Below are 19,989 nucleotides of genomic sequence, written 5' to 3'. Positions count from 1 at the left end.
CACCAAAAGCCGGTATTATAAAACATGGACTTATGGGTAAAGCTTTTTATCGGTTGAGAGGGGGTCAAAAGCGGCGTTTCTGCTAAAAATGAGTCGGTTTGACAAGGAAGTACTTTAATAGAATTAACGTCATTATTTTGTGTAGTACTTAGATAGTTTAAAATACCACAATGGTTATTAAAGTTTATGTATCTGGAATTTCTGCAAGCCAAGAGGTAAATTTGAGCGAAATGCATTGTACATCATCTTTATTGTTTCTTTTTTCATAAAATAGCTGAGGCACAGTCCTTTAGACGGATTTAGCCCTAACCTTCAACAGGTTTATATTAAGGAAGTGTTACTTTATATGATGCGTAGCATCACAGAAAATGCAAATAACACTAAATGTGATTGATATCAAATATTCATTGTATTAGCTTAAATGAAAAGATCTAAACTGAATATCTTAAAACATTGCTAAATTGATAGGAACGCAATTAAAAATATAATGAAGTAAAAAAGGTTCTATCCCAATTTCAAAAGTAAGAAATCCAACAACCATCTCAATTTCTAAAGTATAATGTCTAATGATCTATAAGTTATTACGACACCAACACTTTCAGGGGGGTTCGTGGCTGATGAAATCTGAAAGGGATTGGGATTTACCAAAAAGAATAACCTAGGTTATTAATAAAGGGCCCACACATTAAATTCGAGGGGAAGGTCTCAACTTTATTCTCCGTGTCTTAGGTATCAAATTTATTTTTTTGGAATATTAGAGCCTATTTTTATTCTGTTATTTTGGCAAAAGTGAAGAACAGCCCCCCCTCCTTTTATTGTTTTTTTATTTTCTTAGATGAAAGCCCAGTGTGTAAGGAGTACGAAGGTATTTTTTTTAGTAACCGCAAATGATAATTAGTTAAGTTAACGCGTTTTGAAAACCGTCAATTTTAATGCATTTTCGACAATAGTTTAATGTGAGTTCTATACTTTTTCTCCCGAGATAGAGCAGGACACGTGAAATCAAACTTTATGTTTGGTGTGTACTAAGAAGTAATACTGAAAATGAAATTTGTAGTGGTAGTGTAGTCTATACTTAACTCTTACAAATAAGGGATTTGGGAGGGAACTGAATATGTTAATGATATGTACCTCAAAGAACGGGATTTTTTAACAATGCAAAAAGTTTTAATCGCAATTTATTGTTTAAAAAGATATGATCAATGTAAAATTGTTACTTGCCAGCAATTTTTACAACGGGAAATACGACATATTTCGAGATTTGTTTGTTTATTTGATGACGTAGGACTGATGAGGAGGACGATTCTTTAAATGTCTAGATTTTAATACGTTTTGGAGACCGTAGGACTGATGACGAAAAAGGAAAAGGCTGAAATGCAGAACAGTACTAACTTTTAAGGGTTGGGAATTTTTCTCGTATTTCAACGCATTTTAGGTTTTTTTTTAACCATACTATGACTTCTGTTGGATGTTGACTTATACAACGTCGAATGTACTCTAAGTATTGGCGCCTAACGGCGCCGCGCACTCACTTCGCTCGAGCGCTGGGGGCGCGCAGCGCCTCCCCAACCCCATACTAAAAAAAGCTATGGGCCAACTATAACGCAACCTAGAGGACAGCACCAAGCCTGACGCATCAAGTATCATAAACCCGAAAACAATAAACAAAACCAAAAAAAAAACCAAAGTACCTATTGTTAAAAATAGCCCAAAGGACTTCGTTAACACGTGTGAAAAATCTACAATTTCAAAGCATTTGCGAGGGTAAGAAAAGTTCTTATCGACTGAATTTCAACTTGTGCAATTGAAAACAGACTATTGGCGCCACCCCAACCCCATTCTTGCTATCACGATGGGCCGCCTATAACGCGACCTAGAGGACATTACCTAGCCATAACGCATCAAGTATGGTCCAAATACGCGGAAAACTAAAATAGTTAATTGGTGTTCAATGCTTCACATTGGCCCAAATAATTAATTGATGTTCAACGCATCAAGTATTGTCCAAATACGCGGAAAAGTAAAATAGTTAATTGATGTTCAATTCTTCACATTGGCCCAAATCATTTATTGATATTCAATTAGTATAGACCAAAATGAAAGTTTGTTTTCATGTGTCCTACTCTATCTCGGGGTAGAACAGACAGTGAAATTTCCTGATAATACCAGTGAAAATTGAAAAATCCCATTCCCGATAACTTTTAATTTATATGTTTGCGGATAATAATTCATACACCATTAAATTCAGCGTAAAAAATGCTACCAATAAATCGAATAAAAATCGAAATATAATAGGGGGGGCTATTCTTCACATTGGCCGTTATTTTAGATAAATGAGATCAAAATCATGAGTGCAGAAAAATATAATTAATTAATTGGGTTTTGGCATTATAAACTATCAATATATCACAAAGTCTTACAAACTAAGGGGGGGAGGGAGGAGATGCACTATCTAGTGCCCTGATAGTATTTTTTTACTTTGTTTTAGACAGTTTTCGTTTTTCTGGGCATAGAGGGAGGAAAAATGGAATTTAGGCAGAGCAAAAGTGGTAGGGTCGTGATAAAGTCTCGTGTGTCTCTCTCATTCGCTTAGCCTACCTTATAGCTCTGATGGTAATTATACGTGTTCACTGCTATATAACAGAATTTTGGTAGGATATAAACAGAGGTTATTAATTTAAAACAGCCATATATGTTATGTACCTTCTTCATCAGCCATAGTTCCACTATAGTTTACTCCAAACATAGATGAAAACTAATGTTAAATTAGGGTGGAGCTTGAAATAATAAGTAAATAACATTGGGTGGAGTTGGAAAATTCAACCAATCTCCATTGTGTAATTTTTACAATTCAACCATTCTCAATTATGTCTGAAAGCATAAGGGATACCATAAACCTTTATTTTTGTGATAGTTCATAGTTCCAAATTTAATATGAAAGTAGATTTTAGTGAAAAACCATATTTGGGCACCTATTTCCTGCATATATAATTGCGTAAACAACCATGAGGATTTTAAGGTTAAGACTAAATAAAGTTGTATGCAAAAATTCAGGACAGTAATTTCAGGTTTTTATAAAGTTTGGTAAAATGTTTGCCTAATGCAAAGTGGAAAAAAAGAGAACAAGTTGGGGGAATTAGGAAAATGGGTGGTCTGGAATCTAACATTTGACCAGAGGTCCATTGCGAATTTTTATGAAGTGAAATAATCAGGTTCTTCAACTGTTAGGTCTTAAAATTAAGTAACTCAAAATGCAAAGTAAATTTTGAAAATTGGTTTTTCTAAATGCAAAATGGTTTTTGCAGCTCAAAATAAAAATACAAAATGCAATTTGTAAAAGGTTTTTCAAACTGCAAAATGGTTTTTCAAATTTCAAAATGGTTTTTCAAACTGCAAAATGGTTTTTCAAATTTCAAAATGGTTTTTCAAATTTCAAAATGGTTTTTAAAACTGCAAAATGGTTTTTCAAATTTCAAAATGGTTTTTAAAACTGCAAAATGGTTTTTCAAACTGCAAAATGGTTTTTCAAACTGCAAAATGGTTTTTCAAACTGCAAAATGGTTTTTCAAACTGCAAAATGGTTTTTCAAACTGCAAAATGTTTTTTCAAACTGCAAAATGGTTTTTTAAACTGCAAAATGGTTTTTCAAACTGCAAAATGGTTTTTCAAACTGCAAAATGGTTTTTCAAACTGCAAAATGGTTTTTCAAACTGCAAAATGGTTTTTCAAACTGCAAAATGGTTTTTCAAACTGCAAAATGGTTTTTCAAACTGCAAAATGGTTTTTCAAACTGCAAAATGGTTTTTCAAACTGCAAAATGATTTTTCAAACTTAAATGGTTTTTCAAACTTCAAAATGATTTTTTTAAACTTATAAATGGTTTTTCAAATGCACTCAGTTTACTTTTCCCACTAATTGTAGTTTAATTAGTTACCACAGCTAGTTTATAATTAATAATAATTATGTAAAGATTTCAAAACCATCCTTGCAGCCAGCGTATTAAATAAAGCGGGGGCACTGTACGAATTTTCGTCTGCTCCTGAATATCTATGGCTGCGTTTAGTAACTCTAAAAAGCTCAGCGCTGAGGTCAATGGTCAGCAGGATTTTACTGAATGGGTTTATTGACGTCATGTTGCATGTCCATTGAGAAACGAAGTCATTGTTTTTCGAGCAGGTTTCTCCTTTGCTTAACCAAACTAAAATATAAAATAGTAATTAAATTTAATTCAAGATTAGCTAACTGATAAAAGTAAAGTATCCATTAATTGTATAGGGATTTGATTTAAATAAAAAGAATCAATTGAATAATTTTTATATAAAAATAAAAAAATTATAAAAGTGCCAACCCTGGTAGATCATTTACTTTGACTGTACATCACCCATTACGCCAAGTTTACATACTCATTATGAGAATGATGTTTTCAATTAATTAAGGTATAACTTCCCAAATGAAGTAATTTATCTTGAACATAAAGTGTGAATTACATTTGAAAGGTATAATGTACTATCTTCAGTGGTGGAACAACCAATTCAATGTATTAGCGCTATGTTTGTTTTTAGTGTGAAAATATCTAGGTGCCTCTATTTTGGTTGTGTTAGTAACAAAATTCACAAATGTGTGCCTCTTCCCATGGCCTAGTTCTTTGAATAACCTTCCAATAAGATTCTCCTAAAAAAATTAACCGCGTAGAATTGGGAAAAATGCCTATTTTAATAAATCAAAGTGAGGATATTTTATGGAGTGTGAAACTGAAATTTGAAATTAAATTAATGTTGTCACAACTATTATCCCCAAATTTTGCAAAAACTTATTAGTCTCTACAGTAATATTTATCAATTTCATTATTGAATCGATCCATTTACCATTATGGTACAAGATTTGTTAATAAGGTACCATGGAATCAGAGCCAATTAAGGTGCGCTTGAAAAATTGAACTGGCTACCATTGGAGAAACAAAAATTCACTGGCATTACTACAATTTATGAACAACCACCATATATTCTCTATTACTTTCAAAGTGGAAGCTCAATAAGCTGTTCCACTAACTTTTTCAAACAGGCCGAAAACTCTAATAAACGCCATGCAAATAAAGCATCAATGAAAACGGAATTAAATTATGACATATACCCTAGCTGCCAGTGACCAACCATAAAAGAATGTACAACCATAAACAATTTTAATATCTCAGTATTAAATTATTGGAATTCAAATTGATAACATGATGCAACGGAGTAAATATGAATATTCAGCTGGGATAATAACAATAATAATAATTCAACTTAAATTAAAACAAGACCCTTTCCTAAGAATCCTAAAACAGTTTTGTACTGAAAAGGATATCTCAATAAAGCTAAGCTTTTATTATTATTATAGGTAAGTTTTTGTTTATGTGTTTGCTTTTGTGTTTCAGATTAGAAAAACTCAACAAAGAGTGTTGTTTATTTTGGAATCTCTGAAAATTGACCATGAAGTGATTGATATAACTGAACCAGGAAAAGAGGAGCAGAAGAGCTTCATGCGTGAAGAATGCTCAAAGCACGGAAAGAACAAAGCCTTACCGCCACAGATCTTTGTGGATGAACACTATCTTGGGGTATTGTACTTTTTGATACATGTTTATAATTCTGTGTTTTGTAAGTGTATCAGTATTTTAACTTTGTGGTGCTCTGCATCTGTGTTATAATAATTCAAGTAAATCGAGAGTAATACAACAAGAGTTTTCACATTGAAGAAGGGTTTTAACGCTTTTTGGGTTCTCTTCCTTGATTTCTACGTATGAGATGCCATTAGGAATTCACTTAAGTGTATTAGTTAGTTTAATAATAATAATACTAATTTTGCAACATGAGGATGCAACGAAGAGGCAAGTGTGTTAAATTTTTACTGAGGTCATTTCTAGAATAAATCCACATTTTTAATGGTCTTTGGAGTCCTTCATTATGCTCTGTGCCTCATCGCCATATGATCAACAGCCATGTGATACCTAGGAGTAACAAACACAAGAAGAACGCAGCTAAACTTTAAACACGCTAACGCAGTGTTGTGTACAAATTTCATTGGATGAGCTTTTTGCTGAACGTTTTACGGGCAGGATGACGGTAATTTACGAATTTTCCCCTTCCAACGGCATCAGGCGCTGAAGCGTCTAACCAATGAAAACTGTGCACAAGAAAATGCACAACTTTTGACAGGTTGCTTTCTCCTTGTGTAGGGTGCTGTGTTTGTTGCTTGTGTATTTTGCTGGAGGGCTTATCTTTATACTCTACGTATATAAAAATCAATAAATAATTTTTATGCAATCACGGAAAAGTACAGATCATGTTGAGTTATAATGCCAGACGATGCTATTTTATTAAAAAAAAATATAGACTATTTAGTTTCTTTGTAATTATAAGCAAGAAATTTCTTAATAAAGTCATCAGTATAACGTAAGCGTAAGCATGACACTTCCTCTCCCAGCTAATATTTTTTTTCTTGTTTAGCCAATGACCATAATAAATCATTAGGTAACTATTTAAGGCGGATTTTATTGAATAAAGCCAGACCAGTGGTTTTAATCGGTTATAACAATTTTTTTTTGCTAAAGCTGGCTAAAATATAAACAGCATAGACTTTTACTTATGTCACTCACTTTCTAATTAGTAAATTGTTGGTATTGTTTTAAATTAAAAACTAAACAAAGTAAGGAAAATAACTATATTAAATAGTTAAATTGTTTCGATTTCCTCCTAGTTTTTGTTTATGACGCGCCGAGCGAGTCACCGAAGTCAGGCAGCGTACCTTTGTACATTAAACCTACCCCTGGCCCCTCAATTAAAGGAGAATTTGAACTAACTACAATTTGTTTAATTATGAAATCAAAGTGTGGGGGATTAATGGCAATTAGTAAATAATCTAGACATTTATCAAAATATTGTAAATTTTTAAAAATATTTTTTAAAAAGTTAAAAAATCTTGATTTTTTTCAAGTGGCTTTAACAGGTTTTAACCAGGTGGTTATATCTGGTATGGCTGGTTCCATGCCAACCCTGGTAACCCTTACCAAAAAATAAGTAGTCTAAGAACTATTTAAGTTGGTTTTAAGTTGGTATTTGAGACAAATACCAACTAAAAACCTACTTAAAAACAACTTAAAACCAACTAAAAACTTAACTTAAAATGTTAATTAATAAAGACCACTTAAAGCCAACTAAAAACTTACTTAAAATGTTACTTAATAAAGACCACTTAAAGCCAACTTAAAACTTACTTTAAATGTTACTTAATAAAGACCACTTACAGCCAACTTTAAAAATAATATGTAATTTTCTAACCACTAAAAACCAACTAAATACCAACTTAAAGAAAAAGGCATTTTCCCACCAACTTAAAACCAACTTATTACCAACTTAACTAGTTTACTGAAATATGCTGACCACTTAAGACCAACTTAATATCAACTTAAATGTGAATACCAACTAAAAACTAACTTATTTTTTGGTAAGGGAAAGGGTGACTTATTTCCTGGCTCGGCATTTCCTCTTCGAAACTTATAATTACTCACTCACTTCATGACAAACTTACGTTAATATTATTACTTCTGGTAAAATTTAGTTCTTAATGAAAGCTACTTGGGAGTTGTATGCGAGTGCTTTAAACTAAAACTTAGTTATATTTGTCTGACTAGTGAAATCCCCTTTTGTCCAAAGTGTTATAGATTTGACTGTATTAAACTTCACCCCTTTGATGGAAAACAGGTGACCCAATGTTGTTGTTTTAATCATTTAAAATTATACTACGAGTAATAACAGCATAAATAATTAACGTTCTGTTCCCAATCCAATCGAGTACCAATTACTTTTTATAAAACTTACCTGGTTAAATCTTAAAAACAAAACCTTTTTTCAGGAAATGTCAGAGCAATGGCACAGTATTGAAATACTGTTTAATTTTTTTTTAACCTGGCCACTGGGGGTAAAGGCATTGAAATTCCCTAGATGGCTTGGGCCTAGGGCGAGGAGCTAACCACTCTTAGAAAATCTGTACACCGGATTACGCTTAGATTACCACTGACAAAGGCAGGGACTTCAAAGATTACGCGTAATCCCATTAGTACAGTAAAAGGTACGGCTCTGTACACCGATTACGCGGAGTGATCAGCCCCTCGGCCTAGGGTGGTGCCAAGGGTATTAGGATTAAAAATTAATTTTTATTCAAGGGAAGTAAATTAGTCTAATTTTGACTTACAATGTTAAATATATAACCTTTGTGGTCACATTCTATTTTAATTTAATATAATTAAAGACATCAGCTATTCAACTAAAATTGAATTCAATCTAAATCAATTTTAAGCGCTATTAAGTGGCAACTTTTGACCCCACCATAGTGGAGTTGAACATGTACGTATCACTATATATTGCTACATTTTCAACTAATGTCGAAGGAAAACAAATAATAAATGGTATACTGCTCAAAAATTGCATATTTTTTTAATTAAGTTAGATAGAGCTTAATGGAACACAACCATTTTGGTTCCTGTATATTAAATATACTTGGAATCGAACAAGCTACTCCTTTTTAGGCTTGCCCATGAAATGTTTTTGTAATATGAAACCATAACATAATCTCATAATGAACTCTTTATAGATTTTTAAAGGAGTTCTCAAGAGTTTTTAGTTTTTACCATTCATCCCACCTCTTTCTAAATAAAAAAATGAGGGCAAAAATTGCTTCAAAATGCTGAAAATAATTACACTTAAGATTCCGTTTTGTCAAAATATTTCAAGGGGGTTGCCAGTTGTAAATCGAATCTTTTGTACACCTGATTTTAAATTATTTTGATAAATGTTTCTAAGATTCCCAGATATTTATCTCTTAAGGGAAGTATGAACTTCTCTATTTATGCTGGATCAGTTAATTTATAACTTCTGCCACCAGGGTTGATTTGTGGTATGTTAAAAACAAGTCGTAGCGTTTGTTAGCAGAAGTTTTTAAATTAATGTTGCTACGCCTTTATCGATAAATATTAAATACTTCTGCAAATAGTAATTACATTTACATTTTACATTTTATACGTTTCTAATACCTTTAAACTATCAATCAATTAGATACATAAAATTCAATGCGAGAGACACAATACTTCATGACTAAAATTTTTTTATTGAAACTCGTTCCATTTAAAAAATTTCTGAGCTTTCGAACCGTAGTTCTTCTTCAAGCTAATTTACAATAACAAAGTGGTTATTGTGATTTAGGTTTAATAGGAACCTTGGTTCGAAAGCTCGCAAAAAATTTTAATGGAACGAAATAGTTTTAATTAAAAAAATTTAGTCATGAAGTATAGTGTCTCTTGTATAGAATTTTATGTATAGTGTTTTAGCCATGACAGTATATAGTTATTTACTCATGAATTTTGTTCCATAGTCAATTATTAAAAAAAAAGGATAAAAGGTTTGATAAAAGGCTGCTACATATACTTCATAAAAAAAGTTTTTGAAAAACCATTTATTTATAAATTTACATGAGCTTTAATCGAAACACGGTACTTCTTCAGGAGCTATATTTGTAGTTATAAAAATCAAACTGCATTGTGTTTAATTTTTTTTCAGGACTACACTGATTTCGAAATTGCCACTGAGAACGATAACCTTATGACTTTTCTTCAACTTCCAGAAAGAAAGTTCTCAAAAAATGGAGACAGCAAAGTAAGTTTTTCTAATACCAGTACAATGGTTTTATTTGAAATCTAGTGCAAGCTCTACTTACAACAAGTATATAATCCCTTATTTGTGTAAAACAAGAATGTTGTTTTAGTTAAATCTATAAAAAATACAATAGTACTGTTTTAGTTTAAACACAAAAATGGTGAAATATATTGAGTTGGTCTCAACCTGTAATGATATCAAAAGTTATGTATCTCGACTTTCGCTTTTAGCGTACTGTGAGTCACTGACAGACTGAAATTTAGAGCATTAATCATATTACTAATTTAGATAATGTTAGTTGTAACATTTTCCCACCATACTTCTAAGCCAACCAGTAATTCATTGCTTTAGCTTGTGTTATTTATAGTTTTTTTAGGAATTAAGTTTCATAAAGAACGTATTTAGTTACCGTTATGGAGAATTAATATGTTGATGAGGTCTATGATCTAGTTTTCGAGGTGGGACTTTTTCAGCTCTAATTGGCTGGGACAGCACAATGTTCCTCTGGTCAAAGTGCTATGTTGGGCCTGACATAACCACCCAACCCCACTAGTAATATGGACTAGTTTCTGTCCACTACGAAAGAGGGGGTTAAAAACTAACCAATTTTGATTGCCTGAAAGCGTATTGGCAGACAATGAGTTAGATTGCGAGAAATGGTCAAAATTGTCTTAACATATTTTTGGTCTTAAATTATACTTCAACACAAGCGCTTATTTCTACTTAAAATTCTAATCCACCCTCTCAAATAGGTCTCCTCTCTCCTCAGTTTTGAGTTGGGTTATAGTCCCTTTAAATATTTATTAAGTTCTCCATATTTCATTTTTTTTAATTAAAAATTATCACTTAACATTTCTTTTAATTTCTTAAGGTTTCTGCAGAGATCTCAGAAGAAAATGAGAAAGGTGGGTTAGGGTTTGTTAATGGGTTTCATGATCTTACCAATGGTGTACAAATTGAGCAAGAACATTTAGATGATGTTGAGGGTAATAATGAAACGCCGGAAGAAAGTGATGCACAAATAGATACTGGTAATGATCAGGTAGAACAAGACGATGAAAAAGATTCACCCGAAGAGGAGGTTGAGGAGGAGGAGGAAGAAGAAGAAGAGGAGGAGGAAGACGAAGATGATTAATTTTCCATGATCCCACGGGTTTTCTAGTCCTTCCCTTACCAAAAAATAAGTGGTCTAAGAACTATTTAAGTTGGTTTTAAGTTTGTATTTGAGACAAATACCAACTAAATACCAACTAAAAACCTACTTAAAAACAACTTAACACCAACTTAAAAAACCAACTAAAAACTTACTTAAAATGTTACTTAATAAAGACCACTTAAAGCCAACTTAAAACTTTCTTAAAATGTTACTTATTAAAGACCACTTAAAGCCAACTTAAAACCAACTTAAAAAATAATATGTAATTTTCTGACCACTAAATACCAACTTAAAGAAAAAGGCATTTTCCCACCAACTTAAAACCAACTTATTACTAACTTAAATGTGAATACCAACTAAATACCAACTTATTTTTTGGTAAGGGTTTAAAACTAAAAGTTTAAAATTTATACAGAATCTTTTAAACAGTGTTCCAGTGTGGAAAATAGTGCAAAATTCCAGCCTGGACAAAAGTGAATTTAGTGGCCAGTAAATGTTTTTACCACAGAGGGTTATAAATTAATAATTAAAAAATATTATAATACAAATTTAGATTTTGGGCTACTTAAGGCAATATATATGTGTAGAATTATCAGATTCTGATTAACATTCAAAAAGTGTTAATTTTTTTGAATAATTAATTCTAACATTGTAAGTTCAGAGTAAACTAAGACATTTTTGAAATAAACTTCTTATAAATTTAATTCCAATTACTTTTTTAAGCTTTAAAATGCAATTTTTCTGTAATAGCCACTATTTGCCACTTTTTGTCAATTTTCCACTATTTGCCACTGGCCTGGACTTTTCTTCAAAAAGGTGGCTTTATAGGAACACTGCATTTAAATTTTTCATTGGAAAGTTTTTGGGCTGGGGGAATGGAACCGAATCTAGTTCTCTCATTTTTTTTTTAAGTTTTAACAAGTGAATTTGTTTAAAAATGGTCGTACAAGAGTAAGTTCAAAATCACAGTATCATTCTATCGCCAATTTAGTAAGGCATATAAAGAAAACTTAAATATGTTTCTAATGGACAGAATATTAATTTAAACTCATCATGTTTTAAATATTATTATCACTGAAATTTTAAATTTTATGAATTTCCTTTTAAGTATTTCATTAGCCTAATTTACTAATGGAGTTGAAAAGAGTTAGGAGGTAAGAGCATGCGTACATCTAGCTCTGTTGGAAGAGACAATAGCACAGTTTAATTACAAAATGATTGTTTTTATAATTGCACTGTTTATTTAAGTCAGCTGTTTAGAAAACCAAATAATTTACTTAAGAAATAGCTTAACAGATGACAATTTTATATTTTAAAATTTGTTTGGAAATAAAAAGTTTTAAATTAGGAGTATTAATTTAAACTTAAATACTAATAATTGTTTAGAATTTAGTTTTAGAAAGTTCATTATGTTGGAAAATGTCGGTTTAAAATTATTGATAAATTCCATTTTATTACTATTAGAAATTAAGAATTAAAATGGCTTTTGTCAATAAAATTTTGTTCAAGAATACAATAGTATTTATCATCAGTTTAGTTTACGTATGAAATACAGAACTCATATTCTAGGTTAAAACTTGTATAAAAAATCTATCAACGCCTTTGAAGTTAATTTTTATATTTGAGTTTGGTTTTTCTATTAAAACGAAATTGTGTTCTTAATTTAGACACAAAACTATCTATTATATTCCAACAGATTTGTTTGGTGAGAGTAACATAATAATATTTTCTGTGGCAGTTGAGCCAACAAATGGTGCACAGAAAGCTGTACAGTATTTTTCTCTTATTTTGTCAGCCTCTATTGCTGATTATGTCTGCGGATAATATGAGAGGCTAATACTTATGGCCTTGGGTGGTTTTATATCAACTAAATTGGGTAATGAAATGAATTATCACTGTGCTCAAGACTATATATGTTTCTATAAAATGGTTTCTATGCTCAATGAGAAAATTTACATAATGTAGTATACACTATCCTACAATATTGTTATTAATAGTGGCAAGGCCGCAAGTCCATTGAAATGAGGTGGAACATACAATTTAACAGGACGTCATTTCCAACCTATACATACCAAGTGAAAAAATCTTGAAGTAGGTCAGCTACCAACTTAAATGGGTGCTTGCTCCTAGCGTTGTAGCTAAGCCCTGCCTTGAAACGGCTGTCATGACCTTATTTAACGAGGCAAAACTCAACACGATCCTACGAAAAAAGCACGTGACTACCATGGGTGTCATGGCTGAACTAAACGCGTTGTCATGGCAACAAACACAGGCCACACCTGCGAGAAAGCTAAGAATAGAATTTCCCAACACCCCTGCATGCCTAGACTTTTGCAAGTCTATTGGTTGCTGTTGAATTGTTCATATTTTATTATATTATGCTATTGAGATAAACGATGAAAAAATAAAGTGTAGTCAATTCAGCCGTCCTGAAATTTTTGGTTCAATGGCACTATTTTTGTAATTTTTCTTGCAGTACTGGGGTGTACTGGACTTAATCGGGTTTATGATTGTAGACAGTATTTTCAAGAACTTTAGTTACAGAAAAGTAATGGTATCAGAAATGTTAGTATTGTAGAAGTTCTCTCATTGGGCTATCAGGACATATCCCCAATTTATTGTTCTAATATCTTATTTTTTTTGTGAATACATAATCAGGATGTTCAAAAATTCTTCTAAAATGCAAATTTTACGTAAAATAAATTTTCAGTTTCTTTTATGCTGAATGAACTCTTTGCGCTAATTCTTGCTTCAGGGTTGCCACAGGTCAGGAAAGTCGGGGAATTTGAAAGTAAGCCTACAAAGTCTGAGAATTTTAAGAATTTGAGAAAAGTCAGGGCTTTTAAACTATAACTGAAAGAGTCGTCAACCCTAAAATAAAAACTGCAAAGTAAAATCTGGTAATAGTAAAATATAGTGTTCTACAGTCACAAACTTGAACCTTTTAAAAGGTCAGGGAATTTGAAACTGAAATTTTTGTGGCAACCCCGTGCTTGGTCTTTGCTTTTCATATGTTTTTGCAAAAGCCAAATAATACCCAAAAGTGTGTCAGGCCTACCTTTGTGCCTTTTGAAATATCTACTCTGAGCTAGTCTCACCATCGACTACAAATTCAGCTAGATGGATGTGCTGGAAGCGTTTTCTTTCATATGAGCTAATTTTTACCTCCTCTTAACTCGCTCCTACACTCTCTTTTTAATTTTCGACAAGCACCCAGTGGAAATTATAACATGCCGGCACACTTTTGGATCTTATTGTCACTTTTGGTCTTGGGTGTAGTTTTAGTTTCCTACTTTTAATTTTTTTATTCTTAAGTGATTGTACTAATATATAACTAGCTAATTACTTGTATTAACTTGATAAACCAGGGATGTGGTTAATAGGTCAATTCGTCGATAGACACTGTAATCACGGTGAAATGTGTGAAAGTTTTCACGTTTGTTAGCTAAGCATACTATCTAGTAAAAACCCTTCTACACAAACTTGTAGTAGTTAGTGAGGGTTTTCATACATGATGGTAGGAATTTTGTTGGTTAATTTTGGTACGAACTTTATACCCAATTTTAGGGGATGTGACTGAAAATTACAGGATATATATATATATATATATATTCTTAGAAAAATAAATTTAACATGTTGAATTAGGTTCCTGGGGTGGTTAACAGTGTTACCTAAATGTCACTTTTTTAGAATAAAGTCCATGCCAGTGGAATAAAGTGGCAAATGTGACAAAGTTACTAATAATCAGTAAATGCATTTAAATGATGTAAATAATATCTTTCAGATATGTAGCATCATTTACATGCGAGATTTGTTTCGGTTTTTCACAAAAGAACCATTAAAAACACCTTAAAGATATATAGCAGACAAATTCAAACTCAAGAAAAATCGTTGTAAAATAGCCAAAAGAAATAACTAGATTGGGCTATAATTGAGATTCTAGCCCAAAACTGGCAACTATTTGTCTAAATAGCACAAATATATTTTTCCTTTGGTATGTTTTTTTATTATTATTAAAATTTATTATTTGCCACTATTTGGCATATTAGCCAGTAAAAGTATTCTTCACCATTTCGGTATTTACCACTTTTTGCCACAATATTTGACACCTGAAATTTACCACTTCGGAACACAGGTGGTTAAGTTTGAAGACTTGAGCTGAGTATTTTTTCTTTGTTCTTGATCATTAATTCTTTAATAGCTGGTCTTACAGTTTTGATCCCATGCTATTGTAGTTCTGACTCAATTGTATAAAAATGTATCACTTTATAATTAGTAATTAATAAGATATAGTAAACTTATATATATCAAATCAAGCTATCCTTAAAAAGTTGTTGAGAAATCAGGATTTATAATCCTTGAAAAGTCAATTGAAAAACTAGTAAACAAAAGTTATGTGCTATACAGAAGGCCATGAAGCTCGCTTTACACGTAAGGAGATCTATGTTTAGTGGATATTGGATTTAGATGGAATCTACGAGTAATTTAAATTATCTATTTAAGTCAAATTGGAGAGGAAAGATGCTTAAATTAACAAAACAAGGAATGGTCCCTTTTGATGTGTTATTTATTTTTATATTTTAGATCTCCCCAACGTTCTACCAAAATTATAAAATGAAAGGTTTTTTGGTCACATGGATTAAGATTTTTACTTGATTTATGTCATTTAAATAATGTGTAGGGGCAATTTTAGAAATTCAAATAATTTGAAAAGTTGATGAGTAAGAATATATTAAACCATGGTTAATATTTATAGTGATCTTTAACTTGCTATGATTTTATTAGCTACAACCTACTTCCGGGTAATCAGTAATATTGTCTGCACAAGTGCATTGGCTGATTTCACTAGGAAAATGCTTCTTGTTTCATTTCCTGTAAACAAAAATTTCGCCATACCTTAAATACCATAAGTTTTTGAGAAACTGTAGTGCGTAGATGGTGCCTAAATAATGAAGTCGTGTATTATTTAAATTAAGTTTGCTTTTTTTATGTTTAAAGGACAACTCAAGTGACCAACCACAGGGTTTAGGGAAAACATTTTATTTGAACTAATTCAGTTTCAGGCTGCTTCCCTTACCAAAAAATAAGTTTGATTTCAGTTGGTATTTAGTTTGTATACACATTATTAGTTGATATTAACTTGGTATTAAGTAGGCTCAAGTTGTCAGCATATTTCAAGTTACTAGTTGAAGGGGTAATAAGTTGTTATTCAGTTGGTAGGAAAATACTTCTTTTGCTAAGTTTGTAATTAGTTGGTTTTTAGTAGTCAGGAAGTTACATATTATTTTTAATTTGGTTTTAAGTAGTTAAATGTAAATGTCGATTCTGGTTTAGTTGGAAATAAGTTGATTAATAAAGACGATTTAGGTTATTTTTTAGTAGGCATTTGTCCCAAATACAAACTGAAAACCAAGTTGAAATACAAGTTGTCGTAAGTGGTTTTTAGCTAACTTATTTTTTGGTAAGGGATTTCCATATTCCTTCCCCTCTGTGTGGTTTTTTCCACCTCTAATGACCCAAAAGAGAGTATAATAATTTTTTTTATAATTAACCTAAAAGGTATTGTTAGTTTTTTCATTACCAACAATTAATGGTCATATTTTTTATTTTGACAATAACCGTTTGTAAATAATGCCAATAGCTAGGAGTACAAATACACAATGAATCAAAATGTGGCTTCCACTGTGCATCAATCCAAATTAAGTATACAATTCCGATTAACTTATCCCAATCTGAATTTTTATTGGCTGACCAGTTGGATGTTTTAAATGTTTAAAAGTTTGAAACATTAGTTACATGTATCTCTCTGTAACGTAACTGAACCATGACCTTTATAATGGATATTCTCTCCTTAATATAGCTTAGCGACTGACACAGTGATTGGTTTGCTCATGGCTCATATGTATTAATTTTATCTCCCATTGTTTAAGTTGTTGAATAACGTAATTTTCAATGCCTAGACAATGATATGTTTTTTGTAGTCCTAGCTATTAAAGAAGACATTGTTTGAGCATGCATTATGAAAAATTGAATGCTAATCTGAATAACGTGTTTGCATTATCATGTCTGTTTTCGTTGGTGCAATAATTCAACCATATTAAAAGTTTCACATTTACACAAATGATTTAAAATATGGTGCTATATGTATGTACGTAATCGTTGAAACTATCTTGAAATGTATTTTTTAATAAGCTTGGTTAAATTTTACTGTACTAATTGGTTATTATAGTGGTGTGCAAGTATTTTTTATTGGGATCAAATTGATAATACCAAATATAAAATATTTTAACCATTTTCTATCATTTGGGAAATTTAAGTTAAAATTTTTGGTGGTGAAATCTGGGCTGAGTAAGGGGGCAAATTCTAAATAGTATCTTTAATAATAATAACTTTATATTCATTAGGTTGTTACCAAATATTGTTTTAATTCCAAAAAGGTTTAAATATAAAAATTTTAAATAAACCAACTTTACATAGAAAATCTTGAACTTTTCAAAACTTTTAAAATTTATTCCATGCTTTTCAAATGAGTTTGTTTAATCAGGAAAACCTTAAAAAAATATATCCAATTTAGTATTTGATAAAATTGTTTAGTGCTATTAAATATTTTGTCCACTCCAGCTTATGATTACTGGAAAATGGCTATAGCCATTTTCCAGTAATCATAAGCAAAAATCTTGTATTTACAATCATGCAAATCCATTTTCTAAACTATAGTAAATTGTTTTTAACAGTTTATCATTATATCTTGTCTATAGTAAAAGCAAATTACCACCTGCCATTGATGTGTACTGCTCTCAAGTTTTACTCTGCATCCTAATTGTGTCAAACTTATGTTTCATTTCTTGCTTGTCCCGAAATTGGTGTACATTTTATGTAGTCACTATACACATTTCCTGATAATTTTTTTAATAGAAAAAGGGGTTGCAAACTATATATTCGTGTTTTCTATTCTCATAGTGGTTTTTGAAGTATGTTATCTAAACATTTTATGATATTTTTGTATTAGCATAAGTAACAAAAAAGTATGAAACTGTATATGATTTTGGTTTATGGTAGCTAGATAACTTTCAATCCCTCCATAAGAGCTAGCTAGCTCTTATGGAGGGATTGAAAGTTTTGGAAGTGGAAACTAACTCCATACTTTCTTAATGGCAGAAATTACCAGGCGGTAAATATTTTTACCAATACTGGGGCTTAAGCCTTGGTTGATCCTTTGAGTAGGCAGTATGCATCAGTCATTTTAGAGGCACCATTAACAAATACTTTCAAAGTCTAGTAACATCTTCCTGAAAATTCTCAGACATTAGTCACATAATGATTTTTATGGTCATTGGCCAAACTATCAGTGGGAAAATAGAAAGTGTCACACTTAACCATTTATTTATATTAAATGCATTTGTTACTAATGCGACTAGCACATTTCTCAAAGTCAAGTTTAAGACAAAATTGAGGGGGAAAACAAGCAGGCCCATTGCAGTTCTTTAAACAGTACACGCCAATCTAAGAAAGATGGTCATGTGCTTCTACTATATAACATTATTTCTGTGTTCTTCCTCTAAATGACAACCTTTTTTTTTTAATAATTAGAAAAAATTATTTTTTGAAATGAATATGCTAATTGTTTTATTTTTATTTTAATTACAGCATGAAATTCCTTAAGAGGTTACTAACACTTCGTACAGATATCTGCAGTGTGCTGATTGGTTATTACTTTTAGTGCTCAATTTGAATGTCAGCTTGCTGAAAGTCATTTCAACTGTTCCAAGAGGATCAAATTTGATTTGATCGTCTAAAAATAACAAAAAACTGCCTTTTTATTTACTATTTTCAGTTTTTTTTATTTTAAAAGTGCCATGTTGAATAGTCATAACCTTTAAACATGCTTGTTTTTGTACGTCACTTGGTTTGAGTTATGCAACATGTAGTCACAAATTTAGGAGCTTGTATTTTTTGGGTAACATATACTAACCAGTTTTTATTTTATTTTTCTCTGTTCACCGTTAATATGGGTCCACTTGCTGGTAGTAATGTTTTTACCTAACATTTTAGAGAATATTTATGGGTGTACTTATATGATGCTTTTGATCAAAATTACATTCTACAGGTTATGGAATAGCCTGTTTATACAGTTTAGTACATTGTATATATATTTCAGTGGCACAAGTGTTGTTACGTTTAACTTATTAAAGTTAAAAAAAATACTTATCTAATTATATTTATTTTTCTAAATCCAACATGGAGTAGCAGAAATAGCCACAATAAAATTTTTAAAGCTTGTGTTCGAATTGGTTCATTTAAGATACGCTTATAAAATTTCTAATAGGCCTAAAATCTAATCCACTTTAAATATCTTAACAGGTCGAGAGTAGATTTTGATGCACTAGTCTAAAGCATGGATGAAAAAGAACTCACCTTTAACCCTTTAGGTTGATCTACTTTAGATTTAGTTATAGTATTCGACATTGTTAGTAATGGTTAAAAGTTCCAATAAAATTTTAACCAACTTAAAACAGGTGTTTCCATAAAATAAAACCAAAAAATCATAAAAGGTTTTTCTCCGCGTCACGAGCTTAAGCTTTTTAATACTTTACTATGAGTTCTTGTTAAATCCATGATTTCGGTGGCCATACATTTAAAATAAACAAACTCTTTCAAATTTAATCATTTCCGCTCAGGCATAGTTCCAATTTATCCCGCTAGGACTGATGGCGTTTGAAACAAACATATTTTCGAAGTGAACTATCACTGTGAGTTCTTTATAATCCACGTCTAAAGGTATAATCCATTTTTTTCAGTTTTTTTTTCAAAAGTTTATTGATCCATTATTTGATTACATATAAATTCCCCACGTAAGCAAAGTTGTTTTGAATAAGAACATGGTTTAAAAAATAACTAATCCCAATTGGATTAATTCTATTATCATCCCATGAAAACCCCTCCAACTTCTTAGTCAATTTGAAACTTTAAAATAAGATATGCAGATACTGATATAGTGGCTAGATTATAGGCCTTATTTCAGTGGTTGTGTATTCAAGGTGTGGTGGCAGAGTGGTTAGCACATTCGCCTCGCAGTAAGAGGAGCCGTGTTCGATATCAGCTTGTGGCACTGGGTGAAAACTGCGTTGAGTTTGCAAGTTCTCTCCC

The 19,989-nt window shown here is 31.4% G+C and overlaps 1 protein-coding gene across 3 annotated transcripts; it reads left to right on the top strand.

The window, feature by feature from the left end:
* Positions 1 to 21: 21 nt before the first annotated feature.
* Positions 22 to 19,273, top strand: LOC149933774 (SH3 domain-binding glutamic acid-rich protein homolog). Of its 3 annotated transcripts, none has more exons than XM_090155415.1 (5): positions 28 to 215; positions 5,414 to 5,596; positions 9,591 to 9,686; positions 10,558 to 10,591; positions 19,204 to 19,273. In XM_090155415.1, exons 1-5 carry the CDS (start codon positions 171 to 173, stop codon positions 19,212 to 19,214), a joined length of 369 nt encoding a protein of 122 aa, XP_090011541.1. In that variant the 5' UTR covers positions 28 to 170; the 3' UTR covers positions 19,215 to 19,273. The 3 variants fall into 3 exon arrangements, with proteins under 3 accessions (XP_090011540.1, XP_090011541.1, XP_090011542.1); XM_090155416.1 differs by lacking the exon at positions 19,204 to 19,273 and adding an exon at positions 18,490 to 19,091 and having other exon boundaries at positions 29 to 215; XM_090155414.1 differs by lacking the exon at positions 19,204 to 19,273 and having other exon boundaries at positions 22 to 215; positions 10,558 to 11,744.
* The last annotated feature ends 716 nt before the right edge of the window (positions 19,274 to 19,989 follow it).

This window comes from Leiobunum rupestre, chromosome 8, assembly GCF_980474605.1.
Source record: "Leiobunum rupestre chromosome 8, qqLeiRupe1.1.hap1, whole genome shotgun sequence".
Lineage (NCBI taxonomy): Eukaryota > Metazoa > Arthropoda > Arachnida > Opiliones > Sclerosomatidae > Leiobunum > Leiobunum rupestre.
Note: the sequence above shows the minus strand (reverse complement) of the source record. Positions and strands in the feature narration are given on the sequence as shown.